The following is a 17345-nucleotide window of genomic DNA, read 5'->3' as shown; positions in this document are numbered from 1 at the left end:
GCAAGTGTTTGTAGGGGCAATAGCTGTGAGGATGATGGCTGTGCAGGTCATAGTGGCAGTGATGAGGCAGATAAAGGAAGATGGCTGAGGGGTGTTGATCATAGGGTAGTTCTAGCAATGATGGCTGTAGCCATGCTGATGTAGTTATAGGGATGACTGCAGAAGTGATTGTTGTAGGAGTGATGGCTGTAGGGATGATGGTTGTAAGAATGTTGTGGGGATACTGACTGTAATGTCTGTAAGGGTGATAGTTGTGAAAATAATGATTATAATGATGAAAGTGGCAATATAATGACTGTATGGGTGATGGCTGAGGGTGTTGACTGCAGGGGTGGTTGCTATAGTGATGATGGCTGTAGGTGGTTCTGACAGCAGTGAGGATGACTACAGAGATGATGGTTGTAGGGACAATAATAGTGTAGTGATAGAAATAATGATTGTGATGCAAGATGGCCAGGAGCATTGGCCCAACAGGCAAAGAGATGGTCCAAATTCTGGTTTCTGGATTCTGGTCAAAGAGACAAGAGGCCTGAGTAAGTCATATTAATGTCATGTTGATTGGCCACCTCTGGGGGATGGAGCAAAAGGACTGGTGATGATTGACATGAGATGGCAAGGTAGGGACTTTTCTCTGCTTGTTCAACCCAAGAGCCGTCTGCATCAGAATCTCTAGAGACTGAAGCTAGGACTTCCTTCCTCCCTAGGGCCCGACAGGGGCTGCGATTGCTGTAAGAACAGGTCACGTGGTAGGTTTCCTGTATGCTGCTGCCGCTGGGTGTCCATGGCCCTCACCCCCAAGCAGCTACTCGGCTACCGCAACAGTCGGAGTGGCAGCCCAAGGTTCGGTTCATGCTGTGCTCTCTGGACAGTGTTGGTGAGGCTGAGCGAGAGGCCACCACATCTCGACACCTAGGAGAGTAGGGAAGGAGCGTCAGCAGGTCCGAAGACCATGTTGCGCCGCAAGCCATCTAACGCCAGTGAGAAGGAGTCCACTCAGAAGAAAAAGGTGAGGAGTATCTCTGGGAACTCACTTCTTCCTTCCCTCTGCTCTCATAATCCAGCCCTTCGACTCAGAAGTGAGAGGACCAAAGGCCATACCTTGATTCTGTAGGCAAGGGCTCCCAAGAGCAATGGGACAGGGGCCCAGAGGTTACTAGAATATCAGAAGTTCTAAAGAGACTTTCAGAATTCCAGAGATATGGAGTTAAAGAATATATTCTTAGAAGTCTAGATTATAGAATTTAATCCTACGATGATGAGGTAGAGACCTTAATATTAAGGGCTAGACTCCTAGACTAGAATTTGAGAATCACAAAATGCAATTCTCAAGTTGAATCCGAAGACTGTACTTGTCTCTCCCCTACACTGGTCCTGCCACTGTTTCTGTGTGAGCATGGTCTCTCAAGAGCCATCTCAATCAGAGGGTCCCGCTGGGCCACCCCACTTGAGCCATTATGCTCCCGGGACCCCACTATTGGGTTATAGCCACATTCTGTTCACTTGGTTCAGTTCTGTGGAAGCTCCCCTGACCCACGGGGGAGAAATTATTTGTTAAGAATGAAAAATGAAGCGGGTTAGATGGGGAGTAGCAGTGGCGGTTAAGGAGGAACAATCTGAAGGAGAGATTTTAGAGGCCAGGAATAAAAGCAGCTGCCATGGACAACTGAGGTATTCATATTCATAGAGCTAAAGTTGATCTGGAAGATCCCTTGAAGACTCTGCCAGATCTAAGCTTCTCTAGTTGGATTTGAGGATTTCTAGACTTAATTATTTGATTGGATTGTAGGATTTTCCCAGACAATCAGCAAGTACATCCCACATATCCGGTGAAATCCTAAAACAATCCCCAAAAAGGCCTGAACCAGGACCAAGAGGTCCAGACCTAGCCACAGGTCAAGGTCCAGGGCCTCCAGTCCCTCTGTTTTCCCCAGAGCTCAGCCCAGGTGCCCTATGGGGGAGCCCCCTGGTCAGGAGAGCACCTCCTAGCCCAAGGCTGAGCTTCAGGTCACTGGTGTGTGCATCCTGCCCCATCTCAGCTCCTGGGGTGGCTGCCACTTCCGTCTATACTCTCCTCACCCCAGTTGCTTCTGTAAGGTTGCAGTGGAGGTGTGGGGAGGTGGGGGAGGTGGCATGAGATTTTTGAGTTTTCCCACAGGCTCTGTCACCTGCCTGTTCAAGCCCTGCACAGCACTGGACCTAACAGACTTGCCATTGACTGTCTCTCTTTGGCGAGCGGTCTGCTTCCCCTTGCTCTCTGCCTAATGGGGATGGGAAGCTGAGGCTGCAATAGACACTGCTAGGCCCCAAACCACAGGGTAGCTGAGCTGCAGCAAAGAGTCTGAGAAAGAGCTGACACCTTAACACTAGGACCCTGTGCTACCTCAGGCAGAGGTGCAAGGCGCACACAGAAGCCAGATTTCCTATCTTCTTTCCTCACTCCCGTTATCCCAATTCTGTGTTTGGCCACTGGGAGTCTGGAATTTTCTCCAGCCTTTCCTAGGAGAAGCAAGTCCCATGTGGTCCTCTAGGGGAAGGTGGTCCAGGCAAAGCCACTCCTAGCCACAGCCTGAGCCAGCCTTCAATGCTACTCTCCAAGCCTCAAACCTTGGAAGTACCCTTAGAAAAGCCAATGTATGCTTCTAGAAGGTGAAGACAGTATCTTCCCTGGGCCTGGAGGCAGTGGCTGGCTCCAGCACTGTGACCTTGAGAAAGTCCCTTCCCCTAGGAGGGTAAAATGTCAGGGTGGAGGGAAAAGCACAAAAGCAAGCAAGACCTCTCTCTCCTGCTCTTGCTCCTCCTCCCAGGCCTGCCAAATTGAGAAAGTGTGTGCAGGGGACAGAAAAGCAGAGTTGGAATCCTACCAAGTTTGAGTTGTAGGACCTTGGACAGTTCATTGGCTTTCTTTGGGCCTCAGTTTCCTCATCTCTGAAAGGGGGGATAGCTCCTGATCTGTCCACCTCAGGAAGTTACATGGGTCACCTGGAACAACAAATTGGAGGATGCTTTGTCAAGTGTGTGCATGTGCATATGAGGTATTGCATCCTGTCAGCATGGGTGGGGGTGGGGAGCTCACGGGAAAGAAGAACAAGCCTGAGTCCCAGCCCTGAAGTGGAGAAAACAAGATTTAATAGCATCAAGAACCAGCACTGAGTGAGAACTCATCAGGATCAGGTACCAAGCACTATGCTGTGAGCTCCACTCATCTCTTAGCTCCTTGGCTGCTGCTGCTTCTTCTTCTCCTTCTTCTTCTTCTTCTTCTTCTTCTTCTTCTTCTTCTTCTTCTTCTTCTTCTTCTTCTTCTTCTTCTTCTTCTTTTTAAAAAAAAAACAAACAAACATATTTTATTGATTTTTTACAGAGAGGAAGGGAGAGGGATAGAGAGCTAGAAACATCTATGAGAGAGAAACATTGAAAAGCTGCCTCCTGCACACCCCCTACTGGTGATGTGCCCACAACCAAGGTACATGCCCTTGACGGGAATCGAACCTGGGACCCTTCAGTCCGCAGGCCTTATGACAACCTTGTGAGTTAGAGGCAGATATTGTCTTTATTCCTATTTCAGGCCAAGACTCAGAGACTTACCCAAGGTCACCCAGTTAGTAGGCTACAAAGCAGAAATCCAAACCAAGATTTGTCAGTGTCCAGGTTAACCCTTTCTCCTTCTACTCTCGTATCCCCTACTGATTTCAAAAGCACTAGAAAAATGTGATGAAAATGAAAGACTGAACCCATCATTAAGAGAACTTTGCAGGGAAGACCCAGGTGACTATTGGTTGAGGGACTTTCCAGGCCGCAGAGGCAAGAGCAGGCCCCCTAGGATGGTGGGGTCAGGATGTGGCACCTATTGGTCATCATGGATTGAGGAGGCCCCTGATTGGGGATGGGGACATGCTCCTTGGCAGGTTTTTGCCTCTATTGAGATTCTCTCTCTCTCTCTCTCTCTCTCTCTCTCTCTCTCTCTCTCTCTCTCTCTCTCTCTCTCTCTCTCTCTCTCTCTTCTCTCTCCCTGTATTCCCTATCATCTGTTAGAGTGTAGGAAGTGGATTGAGGTTTGTCCTGAGATCACACCCCTACTTTTCATCACACCCCAAGCCTCCTACCAAGGGAAATGGAGAGGAGTTATAGTGTCCACATGTTCTTTCCTTCTAGTCTCTCCCTGCTCCTCTCTCCCAATCCCAGCACACTACATCCCCCTGACTTCCTTCCTACGAAACACCTCTAGCAAGACATGCCTACCAGCATGCATTTTGTATTTTCAGTGGCTCCTCATTGCCCACAGGGTAATGCCCAAGTTCCTTGGCATAGCTAGCAAGGGTTTTCCATATACTTTTCTGTTCTACCTCCCATCACGTGCACTGGCATGCCCACCATTCCATCACCACACTGGAATGTTTCTAAGTCTCACAATTGTTTAAACCTTTCCCAGAAACTCCTGCAAAAATCCTGGCTCCCCTACATGGCCCAGCTCAAATCTGCCTCCTCCTCTATGAAACCCTCCTGAGTCCTTCCTCCTCCATACTCTCATCTTCTCTCCCTGTTGCTCCCTTCAAATGCCACCTGAATCGCCATTGCACTAAATTCAGTGTGTGTGTGTGTGTGTGTGTGTGTGTGTGTGTGTGTGTGACTTTGTGAGCTCTGGGTGCAGCAACATGCAATCTTCCAGAGTCATAGACATGGGTTCAAACTCCTGCTCTTTCTTCTTCCAGCTGTGTAACTGTCTAGTGTACTTCGTTTCTCTGAGTCTCAGTCTCCTGAGCTAAGAAGTGGGTATGTAAAACAGGGCTGTGGTGAGGTTGGAATGAGCTGGTACACATGAAGCACTTAACAGGATGCCAGGCGGAGGGGAGGTGTTTAACCCCTGGTTACTGGATTCCCATGCACACATGGCCTGGCACCTAGAGCTCAGATGGTGCTAGGTATGTGATTGGTACAAGAATAAGCTGAGAGCATAATTGTGGGGATACCTAGGTGGGGAAAGCGAAGCTTGCTTAGGAAGCAAGGGAAGAAGATGGCGCTGTGAGGTCCTGAGAAGGTGATCAGGGAAGGCCTCCTACATGGGATAGTGCCTTTAAAACTGGATTTGAAAAATCTATTTATAATATTTGCACAAATAAGTGCATAAATCATAAGTGTACCACTCGATGAATTTCCATAATGAACATCCCCATGGAAGCAGCACCCAGATGAAGAAATAGAACACTTGTCCTAACCGGTTTGACTCAGTGGATAGAGCATTGGCCTGTGGACTGAAGGGTCCCAGGTTTGATTCCGGTCAAGGGCATGTACCTGGATTGTAGCCACATCCCAGTGGGAGGTGTACAGGAGGCAGCTGACCTATGTTTCTCTCTCATCAATGTTTCTATTTCTCTCCCTTCCTCTCTGTAAAAAATCAATAAAATATATTTTTTTTAAAAGAAAAAAAAGTAACAGAACACTTGCAACACTCCAGCAGCTTCCACCATGCCTCTGCCAGTCACCTCATGCCATCTTTCTCCAAGGGTAGCCACTAGCCTGAGTTCCAACAACATAGATAAGTTTTGGCAGGCATTGAATTTTCTATATGAAGAACCATATAGTATACTCTGGTGGCCGGACTCTTCTGCTCAAAAGTGTATCTGAGAGTCATCCATGTTGTTGGGGAGAGCTGTACTAAGCTCATTGCTATGCCCTAGTGCCTTGTGTGACTGCCACTACTCATGTATCCATTCTTTTTTCTTTCTAAAAAATTTTTTTAAATATACATTTTATTTATTTCAAATAGAAAGAGAGAGGGAGAGAAAGATAGAAACACTAAATATGAGAGAGAATCATTCATCAGCTGCCTCTTGCACACCCCACACTAGGGATCGAGCCCACAACCTGGGCATGTGCCCTGACTGGGAATTGAACTGTGAGCCCCTGGTTCATAAGTCAATGCTTAACCATTGAACTATGCCAGCCAGGCTCCTGTATCCATTCTACAGTTGATAAGCCTGTGGGCTGTTTCCAGTTAAATCAGATTTTGAAGGAAGGGAGAAACTTCAGTTGACAGAGTGAAGGGTGGATTGTTCCAGGCAGGAAATGCCTGGTGAGAGCCTGGAGATGGGTCAGAGGAAAAGCTAAGCCATACACAGACATTTGGACATTTGCTGAGGGGTGGCTGTATCAGGCACTCACTCCCTTCATCCTCTCAGCAACACGGTGAGGTAGGTGCTCTTGTCTTCATTTTACCCATGAGGAGACGGAAGCCCAGGGATGTGAACCTTTGCCTGCTGACACCAAGTGAAGAGACTGGGGTCCAGGGAGGTTAAAGAACTCGCTGAAGATCACATATCCCAAAGTTGAACTTAGTGAGTGACACCTGACACCAGAAAAATGCTTCTTTCTAAGAGGTCCATGAATTACCCTTAAACATGAAAAATGTTTGGTTCTACCACCCTCCTGGACAGGACCCCCAGGAAAACCTCCCCTCAAACGGAGGACAAGCATAAAATACAGAGGTTCAAGGATTTCAATTCCTACCTGGGTCACTTCAGAGACACCCCAAGGCATTCAGGATATCTGCCCCTAAGAATGAAGATTGGCCACTCTAGTCGGCCCCCGCTCTTAGTCACCTGAAGAGCTATACAGCCCTTTCCATGTTCCTGGGCTGAGGATCCACCAGCAGCACCCAAGTCCTAGCACCGCCCCCCCCCACACACACACACACAGTTTCCTCTGCTGTTGGCTAAAGCTGGGCTGCAGAGGCCCTGAAACAAGGTCCCAGGAGCCAAAGGTCCCCCTCCCAGCCCCCAGACTGCAGATTAATGACAGGAAAAGGAAAGAACTGCGATTAGAGGAAGGCCTGGCAGAGTTTACTCTGCCCCAACAAAGCTCATTTCTGGCCCCATGCCTGCCCTCATGCTTGCTTTCCAGACCTGCCAGTCCCTGGGGCTTCTGGGGCGACTCTCAGCCTCCTGGTCTGGTCTGCAGACCAGGCCAAGAGGTGATGGAGAGAAGGTCACGATAGGCCCCATTGACCTATAAATAGCAGCCCAGTCTGTTGCCCACCCTCTCTCTGTTCCCTCTTTTCCAGGCAGTAAGAGGAGGAAGTCATCGGGGCAGCTGCATCCTAGCAATACAAGAGAAGGAAATGAACAGAGAGCAGAGAGAAGGGGAAAGAAAGGGAGAAAAAGAGGAAAGAATAGTGGGTGGGGAAAAACAACGAAGGAGGGTAGAAGGCATACATGGGAACCAGAGCAGCCGCCCCAGAGTCATGCTTGTCCTTCCCCACTCGTGGACCCCTTTTTTGGCTCCCCAACATAGCATGGAAGAGACTTCCTGATGGAGGCCGCAGGTGCCCCACCCAGGAGGCCCTCGTGGTTCCAGTGGCCAGTTACTTGGCCTGACTGCTGACCCAATTTCTGGTCAACTAGCTTGTTGCAACCTCTAGTGTGGCCCCTGGCCCTGATTGCTAACTCGCCCCGGGTCAAGACCCACCAAGAGAACAGAAGTGCTCCACTGCAGTCCCCAGGAACTGGGGCCAGTGGTGTGTGTGTGTGTGTGTGTGTGTGTGTGTGTGTGTGTGTGTGTCGGGGGGCAGGTGAGATTGCCCCTGCCGTAAGAGGTTGTCACTGGGACCCCCTTCTTAGGAAAGAGGATGTGAAACTTTCAGCTTTGTGCAGGTTTGGAGCTTTGGTTCCGCAAGCCCTTATCTCCGGTGTCTGCAGTCTATCCCGCTCTATCTGTCTGGCCATCTGTGAACCTTGGTTCCTGTGTGTATCTGTAGTCTTGACTGTTGATCTTGATTCGGGCTTCTTGTGTTGAAAGCCCGCCCTCATTACCTGTCTGGCCCTGGTTCCTGCGGCCATCTTGGCATGTGCACACATACACAATTAAGAAAGCTCATTTCCTGAAAACTGTCTCATCAGCACAAACAATAGGTCAGGCTGAAAAGTCCAAAGCCCAGCACCTGTCAACAGTAGTCATGTCATCACATTGGTGGCTTAGGTTAAAAGCTGAGGTGAAGAAAGAAAATGGCAGCTTTCTCTTACTCAATGACTGCCAGTCATTTGTGTCTCAAATCTGTGGGCACCTTCTCTGCTGGCTTCTTTTGTTGTTGTTGTTGTTGCTGCTGCTGCTGCTGTTGTAGTTGTTGTTGTTAACCCTCGCCAGAGGATGTTTATCCGTTGATCTTTTAGGAAGAGTGGAAGAGAGAGGGAAATAGAGAGAAATATCAATATGAGAAAAATACCTTCTGCACTCGCCCCAACCAGGGCCTGAGGAGCCTACAACCAAGGTACCTGCCCTTGACTAAAATTGAACCCAGGACCCTTTGGTCCGCAGGCTAACACTCTATCCACTGAGCCAAACCGGCTAGGGCTCCAAAGACTTCTAATGTGGTTTTCCAGAAAACCTAACGTCAGGTCTTACAGACTCCTGGGGGGGCGGGGGGGTGTTTTACTCTTCTCAGGACACATTCACCAGGGTGGGGGCCCTAAGGTGCTTACTGCTATCACTGTGACAGGAGACCATGCTTGGAGCCCGCCCAGAGCCCAGAGCCCAGAATCCAGGCTGTGGGGTTTGGGAGGGTTTGCTCTGTTACACTATTGTTCTTGCCGAGGTATGTCTAGTAAAAAATATGCTTTTGACTCATTTATTCTTTCACATCAGGGTTCTGGGGAGCAAACTTCAGGTGAAAAAGTGGCATTCATCTGAGGCTTAACTGAGGCTCTTGACGTCACAAGCTTGCTCTGGGGCAGGTATTAGAGGCCATTTTCTGCTGTTAAGCAGGATGAAGCCAGATATCTTCAAGGTCATCTTGGTGTTTTACCGCAATAGCCCTGGGACCTCAGGGCACGTGTGGCTCTATCCAGCCCTGGGGTGTGTGTATAATATGTGTGTTGGGAATGGGAACAGCTTCTTACAGCCATTTTAGCACCACTGATTGCAACACCTCTGCTTCTTCCAGCTCTCACTGCAGCGCTCCAGCAGTTTCAAAGATTTTGCCAAATCCAAACCCAGCTCCCCAGTGGTGAGCGAGAAGGAATTTAATCTGGATGATAATGTGAGTTTCAGAGCTTCCTTGGAGTGGGGGGCTGGCTGCAGGCCCTGGGCAAGGGAGTGGCTGGAAGGGAGAAAGGCCGGGAGGAGGGGAAAGAGGATGTTTTTAAAAATCAAATCTTTATTGTTGAACCTATTACATATGTCCCCTTCCCCCCCAACCCATCGACTCTTTCTAGTCTACTCCTGCCCCCCTCAAACACACCCCAGGCCTCTATCACCCTATTGTCTGTGTCCATGGGTTATGCATATATGCATACAAGTTCTTTGGTTGATCTCTTCCCACCCACCTACCCCTGCCTTCTCTCTGGATCTGTTTTGTTTATCAGTTTATTTTGTCCATTAGATTCCACATATGGGTGAGATCATGTGATACTTGTCTGAAAAAGAGGAGATTTTAGGATTGTTGAGGCAAAGTTTGCTTAAATTCAGAAGGTCCACCTCTCCCACCCTCCAAAATCCTGGGCCCTAAGAACTCACCTGCATCTTTTTCAGTTACAAATTAATTATCAAATTAATCACCCATTAATAGGGCTGAGGACAGGACTGGAACTAAGAGGGAAGGAGATAGGAACTTCCCATTCCTACCCTTCCATCCTCTGCTGGGACCCAAAGGCCTCCTTCTATCCCTAAGTTCTGGACACAGGCAGTCATCAGAGTTCCTGAACTTCTTGTTGTCACAGATTCCAGAAGATGACTCAGGTGTCCCTACCCCAGAGGATGCCGGGAAAAGTAGCAAAAAGCTGGGGAAGAAGTGGAGGGCCGTGATTTCCCGAACCATGAACAGGAAGATGGGCAAGATGATGGTGAAAGCCCTGTCCGAGGAGATGGTGAGGCCTGGGATCCAGGGGAGGGGTGGGGACAGGTCCCACTCTGACAAGGTGTGAGCATGGCTACCTTGACAGCCACTGCTCAGATACCATGTCTGAAGGCTCCATTAAATATGAGAAGGAAGGTTATGAGGGAGGGGAGCTCACTCAGCCATGGACAAGGCACCATGGTCCACAGGGAATAGAATTAGGGTCCAATGAGGGATGAAAGTTGGAGTAACAGGAGCTTCCTGAGGAGGTAAACCTGCGGGAAGTGGGCCCCTGGGATTGGGAAGGCTTGATTCAAAGAGGGGCCCCTATGAGAGAAAATTCGAGAAGGCTGGCTTTGGCCCAAGGAGGGAGGGTAGGACAGACATCTGTAGGGCAGTCACAGCCAAGCAGCTGAAGTCACACAGTGATTCTGGCATGTTCTGGAATCAACTAGTACTGGCTTATACCAGCTCAGGAAAGCAGCTGGCCAAATTTTCAGGAATTTTGCATGGAACATAACATTATTGAAAATTAAATGATATAAACTAAGAATTAAATAAATGATATTAAAAACAAAGGGACTACAGTCAATGCTCAAAACTGATCCATTCCTAATTCTTGGACTGCCTTTCATTGTTCTCTATGCCCCTGAAATTATTTGCATCTATAGTCTCTGTGTGGAGGAAACAGCCTATGATGATGCACTGCTTGGTCAGTGACTTCACTGTAGTAGTCAAAGGTAGTTAACTCTTCAGCACCACTGAATGTTGGCCATGGTTGAGAGTATTAACAACATAGAAATTGATGACCTCTACACATAAAGGAGGAGTTTCCTCTGCACTAAGGTATTGGGGGGGGGGGGGGGAGGAGGGGCAGTGCTTTGGAGTCAGGTGGATTTGAATAGCGCCTGGGGCCTGGCCTTGGGAATGTTCCTCTATTACTTCTCATCTGAAAACTTGGGACAATCAAGCACTTGTCCTCAAGTGAGGATTGAATGAAATGACAGATGTGCTTGGCACATGGGCGCACAGTCAAAGGTAGTAACTCGTCAGCACTTACTGTCTGCGTGACTGTGCCCCAGCGACAGCTCAGAGACCAAGCTCTGGCACCAGCCTTCTCTGTATGTGCAATGGCTCTATCCACTGAGCCAAACCATCTAGGGCAACAATGGCACTTAAAATGGACAGAGTATATTCACAGTGCCTCATTCTGTGAGATGGGAGGGCAATGACTTTTCATTCCCACCTTACAAAAGAGGAAGCTAAGGCTCTGAGAGTGCCATATAAGCTGGGGCTCTAGTCAGAGCCCAGTTCTCTGTCAAGCCCAAGCCTATTTCCTCTGCACCTGGGCTACCCCACTGCACCCCAAGAGAGACTGCTCAGGGCTTCCTGTCACCCTTCCCCTGCAGACAGACACTCTGGAGGAGGGCTCAGCCTCCCCAACATCTCCAGACTACAGCATGGACAGTCCTGGCCCTGAGAAGATGGCACTGTCATTTTCTGAGCAAGAGGAGCGTGAGCTGCCAGCACTCAGCCGCCAGACATCCACTGGTAAGTAGGGTAGGTGTGGGAAGTCTGGAGAAAAAGACTGGGTTAGGGCAGTACTGGTCATTGTCTGGGAGGGGCTAAGAGAAATGAACCTTTATGGCTTACCTGCTGGGAACTTTCCCAACACTCTTCATGTTAAATCTTTATAACTTCATGGGGCCAGTACTATTATTATCCCCACTTTATTGGTGTGAAAACTTGTGGGAGCCCCGTACGTCCCACGTGGTTCAGGGTTCCAGATCAGGGTTCCAATTCAGGGTTTGGGTTCTGGAGAAGGCCGCACACAAAAGAAAAGAGACTAGAAAAGTACTAATTTGGGAAATGGTGGGCCAGGCGGGAGCCCACCTCTAGTGGGAGGACGACCACTAGGCTCTGGCCTTGCCATCCTTTTTATTGAGACTATGGGGTACACCTATAGTCCTTAGGCAGGTTTGGGATATACCCATAAGCCTTAGGCAGGTAATAGTCAGATTATCATATCAGTAAGGAATTTTAAAAATACTTTTTTTTTAATTTTTTTTTTACAGAGAGGAAATGAGAGGGATAGAGAGTTAGAAACATCAATGAGAGAAAAACATGGACCAGCTGCCTCCTGCACACCCCCTACTGGGGATGTGCCCGCAACCAATGTACATGCCCTTGACCGGAATCGAACCCGGAACCTTTCAGTCCTCAGGCCAACGTTCTATCCACTGAGCCAAACTGGTTTCGGCATCAGTAAGGATTTACATGAGTATTTGATGGGGAAGTTGCCTCAGTTACCATTGTCTCAATTAGATGGGGAGTGGTCGGCTTTGACCTTTCAGAGCTACAAGGTTGACCAGCCTTCTACATCTTTCTATTAGTGAGACAATGATTGGTTTCTGGCAGAAACTGAGTCTCAGAGAGGTTAAATGACTTGCTCAGGGTGACCCAGTCTTGAACTCAGTTCTGCCCTAAAGGAGCTCAGTTTGCTGTCCTCAAGCCTTGGAGGGCTCAAGAGCAGAGGAAAGCCCCCCTTGCCTTCTTTTTAAAAAAAAAATGCATTTTTACTTATTTCAGAGAGGAAGGGAGAAGGAGAGAGAGATAGAAGCATCAATGATGATAAGAGAGAGTCATTGATGGGCTGCCTCCTGCACACCCCACACTGGAATTGAGCCTGCAACCTGGGCTTGTGCTCTTGACTGGAATCGAACCTGAGACCCTTCAGTCTGTAGGCCGACACTCCACCCATTGAACTAAATCAGCTAGGGCTCCCTGGCCCTCTTGAACCAGCCCACTCCCACATTGCTAAGCAGAGCTAGAGGTTCCAGCTGCCTGGGCCTCTGTCATCCCAGGCTGGTGTGAGGGTATAGAGCCTCTAGCTGTGAAGATACAACCTCTTGGACCCCAGACCTTGGATTGCTGAACCTAGGGCACCTCTTGGCATCTTCTACATGTCCATGGGGCTAGGCAGGAGATTCTGAAAGAGTGACTGAGGCCTCTGGGCTGCAAACCTTCAGAGGCACTGCCTTTCCCGCCCCTCAGGCTAGTTCCAAGTTACATGTTCTTTCTCTAGTTCCCCAGACCTGCCTGATCTGTCACCCCTCCCGTACACTGAAAGCCATCTATAATAATAAAAGGGTAATATGCTAATTAGACCGGACATCTTCTGGACATCTTTCCGGATGTCCTTCCTGACGAAGCCGGGGCCAGAGGGAAGCCAGCCCAATCTGGATGCCTGCCCACAGCTGAAGGAGGGAAGCCTGGGTCCTGGGTGCCAGAGGGAAGCTGGTGCCAGCAGCTGGGGGGGGGTGGGGGGAGGAAGGCCTACTCTTGCATGAATTTTCATGCATCGGGCCTCTAGTTTAAAATAAGCTTCATCCTGCTCTTCCCTGAGAGAAAGACCCATCTGAGTTTCCAGGTAACTGGACACTGAGTTTTATTAAGTAAAGAAAGTTAAATATTAATGAAGGATGTGGCTTCCTGGGTGGAAGGAGCACTAGAACGGGAATCAGGAGACCTAGAGCATAATAGACCTAGTGCTGTCAATTATAAGATGAGATGGGCAGGCCATTTGGCCTGTCTGGTCTCACTTTTCCTCATCTGTTCAGTGGAGTGTTGGCCCAATTGGTTTCTAGAGGCCTCCCAATTTGCCTGTTCTTTGGACTCTGAGCCATTTCTCCTGCGATCAGCTGTTTTCATGTCTAAAGCCTCAGAAGTGAAGCTGTGCTCCTGTAGGGTGGCCCAGGAGATGGGCCAGAATCCCTGCCACAATGTGAGACTAACCAGCACCTAGCTTTCCCCCCCACTGTGTAGCCCTGGGACTTCTAGACAGACTCCCTGCAAGGCACCTGCTGAGCGAGGCCCCAGCTGTCCTGGGACAAAGGTGACTCTCCTCCCTGCCCCGTGTCTTGCAGGCAGTGAGTTCTGCAGTCCCAGCCCCGGCTCCAGCAGCTTTGGAGAGGAGCCACCTGCCCCCCAGTACACAGGGCCCTTCTGTGGCCGGGCCCGAGTCCACACCGACTTCACTCCCAGCCCCTATGACCACGACTCACTGAAACTACAGGTAAGATTGGCCTCCAGGCCCAGGTTGCATGCATAGAGGGGGCTGGACTGAGTCCGGGTAGGACAATGTCAGCAGAAGCTTCGGGACCGCCCTGGTCTCTCTCTTAATCCACTCTGTTCTTCTCCCACAGAAAGGTGATGTGATCCAGATCATTGAAAAGCCGCCTGTGGGCACGTGGCTGGGCTTGCTCAATGGCAAGCTGGGCTCTTTCAAGTTCATCTACGTGGATGTGCTGCCTGAGGAGGCTGTGGGGCCTGCCCGCCCCAGCCGCCGACAGAGCAAGGGCAAGAGGCCCAAGCCCAAAACTCTGCATGAGCTGCTGGAGCGCATTGGCCTGGAGGTCTGACCTTGGGCCCGCCTTAGTGGCTAGAATCAAGGGACTCGCCCTTATCCCAGGGATGGTGGCCAGGGCACATCAGCTAAGTGAGGAGGGTTGGCTTGGGGGGTTTGTAAACTGCCTAGCTGGTGGTCTGCCTCTGCCCACAGGAGCACACCTCCACCCTGCTGCTCAATGGCTACCAGACACTGGAGGACTTCAAAGAGCTGCGAGAAACACACCTCAATGAGCTGAACATCACAGACCCACAGCATCGGGCCAAGCTGCTCACTGCAGCTGAGCTGCTGCTGGACTATGACAGTGAGTAGGCTTTGGAGCTGGGTGGGGTTCCCATGGCAGTCCAGGGAGGGGAGGCATCTGCCCCGGGGCCCTGTGCAGTGGGTCGGAAGGCACTTTCCGCACGTATTTTAAGTCTTACTTTTAAAAATATTTTTATTGATTTCAGAGAGGAAGGGAGAAGGAGAGAGAGAGACAGAAACATCAGTGATGAGAGACTCATTGATTGGCTGCCTCCTGCATGCCCAACACTGAGGATGGGCATGTGCGCTGACCTGGAATCAAACCCAGACCTCCTGGTTCATAGGTCAATGTTCAACCACTGAGCCATGCTGACTGGGCCCCTTTCCACACTTTAATCCCAGTCTCAGGCAAAGATTGTAGGGAGAAGGGGTTTTAAAAATGATCGGGCCCCACTCCCTTTGGGATCCCAGGGGAGACGTAAGGCCAGAGAAGGTAAGGCAAGTACTCAAGGCCTCAAAGCAGGGCAATGACAGAGGCAGGTTTCAGGGCTCCTGGCTTAGTGCTGAGAAGTTTGTTCTTTTTAAAATATATATATTTTTATTGCTTTTTTATGGAGAGGAAGGGAGAGGGATAGAGAGTTAGAAACATCGATGAGAGAGAAGCCTCGATCAGCTGCCTCCTGCATGCCCCCTACTGGGGACGAGCCTGCAACCCAGGCACATGCCCTTGATTGGAATGGAACCCGGGACCCCTCAATCCCCAGGCCGACGCTCTATCCACTGAGCCAAACCGGTTAGGGCAAGAAGTTTAAGTTCTTGAGCCTGGAAACTACAAGAAGGGCAGAGATGGTGACAGGTGCCCAGAGGGAGAGACTGCCTACAGTGTCCCTACCCCCAGAACCCCTATTCCCACACAGGGCTCCCTCGGGTTTCTGACCCACTCCCTTCCAAGGCCCAAAGCCCAAGGCCCACGGCCCCATATTCCATCTTCCACTCTTGTCCCTGGCAGCCGGCAGCGAGGAGGCAGAAGAAGGTGCCGAAAGCAGCCAGGAACCAGCAGTGCACACCCTGTCAGACCCCAAGGGGGACATCCCACGTGACTCAGGCTGCTTCGAGGGCTCAGAGAGCGGACGCGATGAGGCAGAACTGGCAGGCACTGAGGAGCAGCTGCAGGGCCTCTCTCTGGCCGGGGCACCTTGAGCGCAGGTGGTGGCGGGCCAAGGCTGGGCCCGGGCAGCACATTCAACAGGGATGGGCCCGGCCTCCAGAGGTGGCCCGGGCTAGAGGACTGGCAGAGGACTGGCGCCTAGTCTGGCCCTGCTCCCCTTTCCTCCCCCAGTAGCAGCTGGCCAGGGCCTGCAGGTTTGGCTGGAGTGGATAAGAAGCCGCTGAGGACACACCACACCTGCCGCCCTCCAACCCCCCCACCCCCACTCTCCACCAGCTACTGACAGTACAGCCCACTCTGGCCACGGCTACAGCAAGTGGGGGCACCGAGGGATCACCTCACTCGTCCCTCAGCAAGAAGGCCTCCAAATCCTCCTCACTCCCTCAGCACCTTCCCCTATGGCATTGTTCCTGAAAAGGGACCAAGTATTTCATGTCTGTCTCAGGACCCTAAGGAAGTTGGCCATTTAAAAGGATTCTAATTGGTCATGGGGAAATCCAGATTGTCCCCAATAAGGTTTGAAGAGAGCGACATGTACATTTCCTACTTTCCTTCTCCTTAACTTCCCGAGAGGTTTAGCCACTAAATCACTATGTGACTCAAATCAAATGCCTTCCCCACTTTGGCTCTAGGACTGGCTGGCATTAGAATGGGTAGATGCTGAGGGCCTTGCCAACTTGGGCATTCTGTGACATTAAATGTCTGATCTCCTGTTACCTGGGGCCCAAGATACCAGTGGGGCTTACAAGGAGGCTGGGAGACCTCAGGCTCCCAAATGAAATGCCTGCTCATCACTTCTATACCTCCCCACTTAACTCAGGCTACACTGCAACTTACTCCAGCTTAAAACAGTGCCCATACCTTATAGAGTGTGCACTCCCCCTTTCCACTCCTGGCCCCCTCCAATGACGCTTCTCTCAAGGGTGATGGCAGATGGCCAGACCCGGCTTCCAAAGAGAACATGGTCCCTCAGAAGCCAGATGTAGGCGCGGGCCCTGACTTGGCTTCTTGTGTGGGTCCTTACAAGCCAGGGAAGCACAAACTTGACATTGGGGAACCCATTACCCCACTTTGCTTGTTAAAGGCTTTGATGTGCCCTGAGCTCCCGAAGGGGAGGGATAGTATCTATTGGTGGGAGGCCTCCCTTGACCCCAGTACCGAATCTGTGCTCTGAATTCGAGTAACCCTTCCCCAGGGCCAAACTGGCTCAGGGACACACAGTGCCTACTACATCCAGGACTGCTGGCTTAATGGACACATTTCTGGACCCACTCCCGGGAACTTTGGTAAAGCTAGCTTGTGGGGGGAAGGGATTAGTGTACATATTAGGGGGGTGAGGGGAGGTAGGTTGGCAACAATAAATGTAAGTAGAATGAAATTATCATCTTATTATCTCTTTTTTTTGTTTGTTTGTTTGTTTGTTTGGTTATCCTCACCCCAGGATATTTTTCCATTGATTTTTTAGAGTGGAAGGGAGGGGGAGAGGCCAAGAGAGAGGAACATCGGAACATCGATGTGAGAAAGACACATTAATTGGTTGCCTCCCGCATGTGCCCCAACCAAGGCTGGGGCTCCAGCTTGCAACAGAGGTACCTGCCCTTGACCAGAATCAAACCCAGGACCCGTTAGTCCAAGGGCCAACCCTCTATCCGCTGAGCCAAACTGGCTAGGACTCCATTTATCTTTCTTTCTTTCTTTCTTTCTTT

General features: G+C 50.3%; 1 protein-coding gene across 1 annotated transcript; it reads left to right on the top strand.

Moving 5' to 3' along the window:
- Positions 1–767: 767 nt before the first annotated feature.
- SASH3 (SAM and SH3 domain containing 3) lies at positions 768–17020 on the top strand. Its single transcript, XM_084870276.1, has 8 exons — positions 768–1006; positions 8930–9025; positions 9705–9851; positions 11230–11371; positions 13747–13895; positions 14026–14235; positions 14382–14532; positions 15481–17020. The coding sequence occupies exons 1-8, from the start codon at positions 950–952 to the stop codon at positions 15669–15671; spliced, it is 1143 nt and encodes a 380-aa protein (XP_084726402.1). The 5' UTR covers positions 768–949; the 3' UTR covers positions 15672–17020.
- The last annotated feature ends 325 nt before the right edge of the window (positions 17021–17345 follow it).

The sequence above is a fragment of the Pipistrellus hanaki genome (genome assembly GCF_964339955.1).
Source record: "Pipistrellus hanaki genome assembly, chromosome: X".
NCBI classification, from domain to species: Eukaryota; Metazoa; Chordata; class Mammalia; order Chiroptera; family Vespertilionidae; genus Pipistrellus; species Pipistrellus hanaki.
Note: the sequence above shows the minus strand (reverse complement) of the source record. Positions and strands in the feature narration are given on the sequence as shown.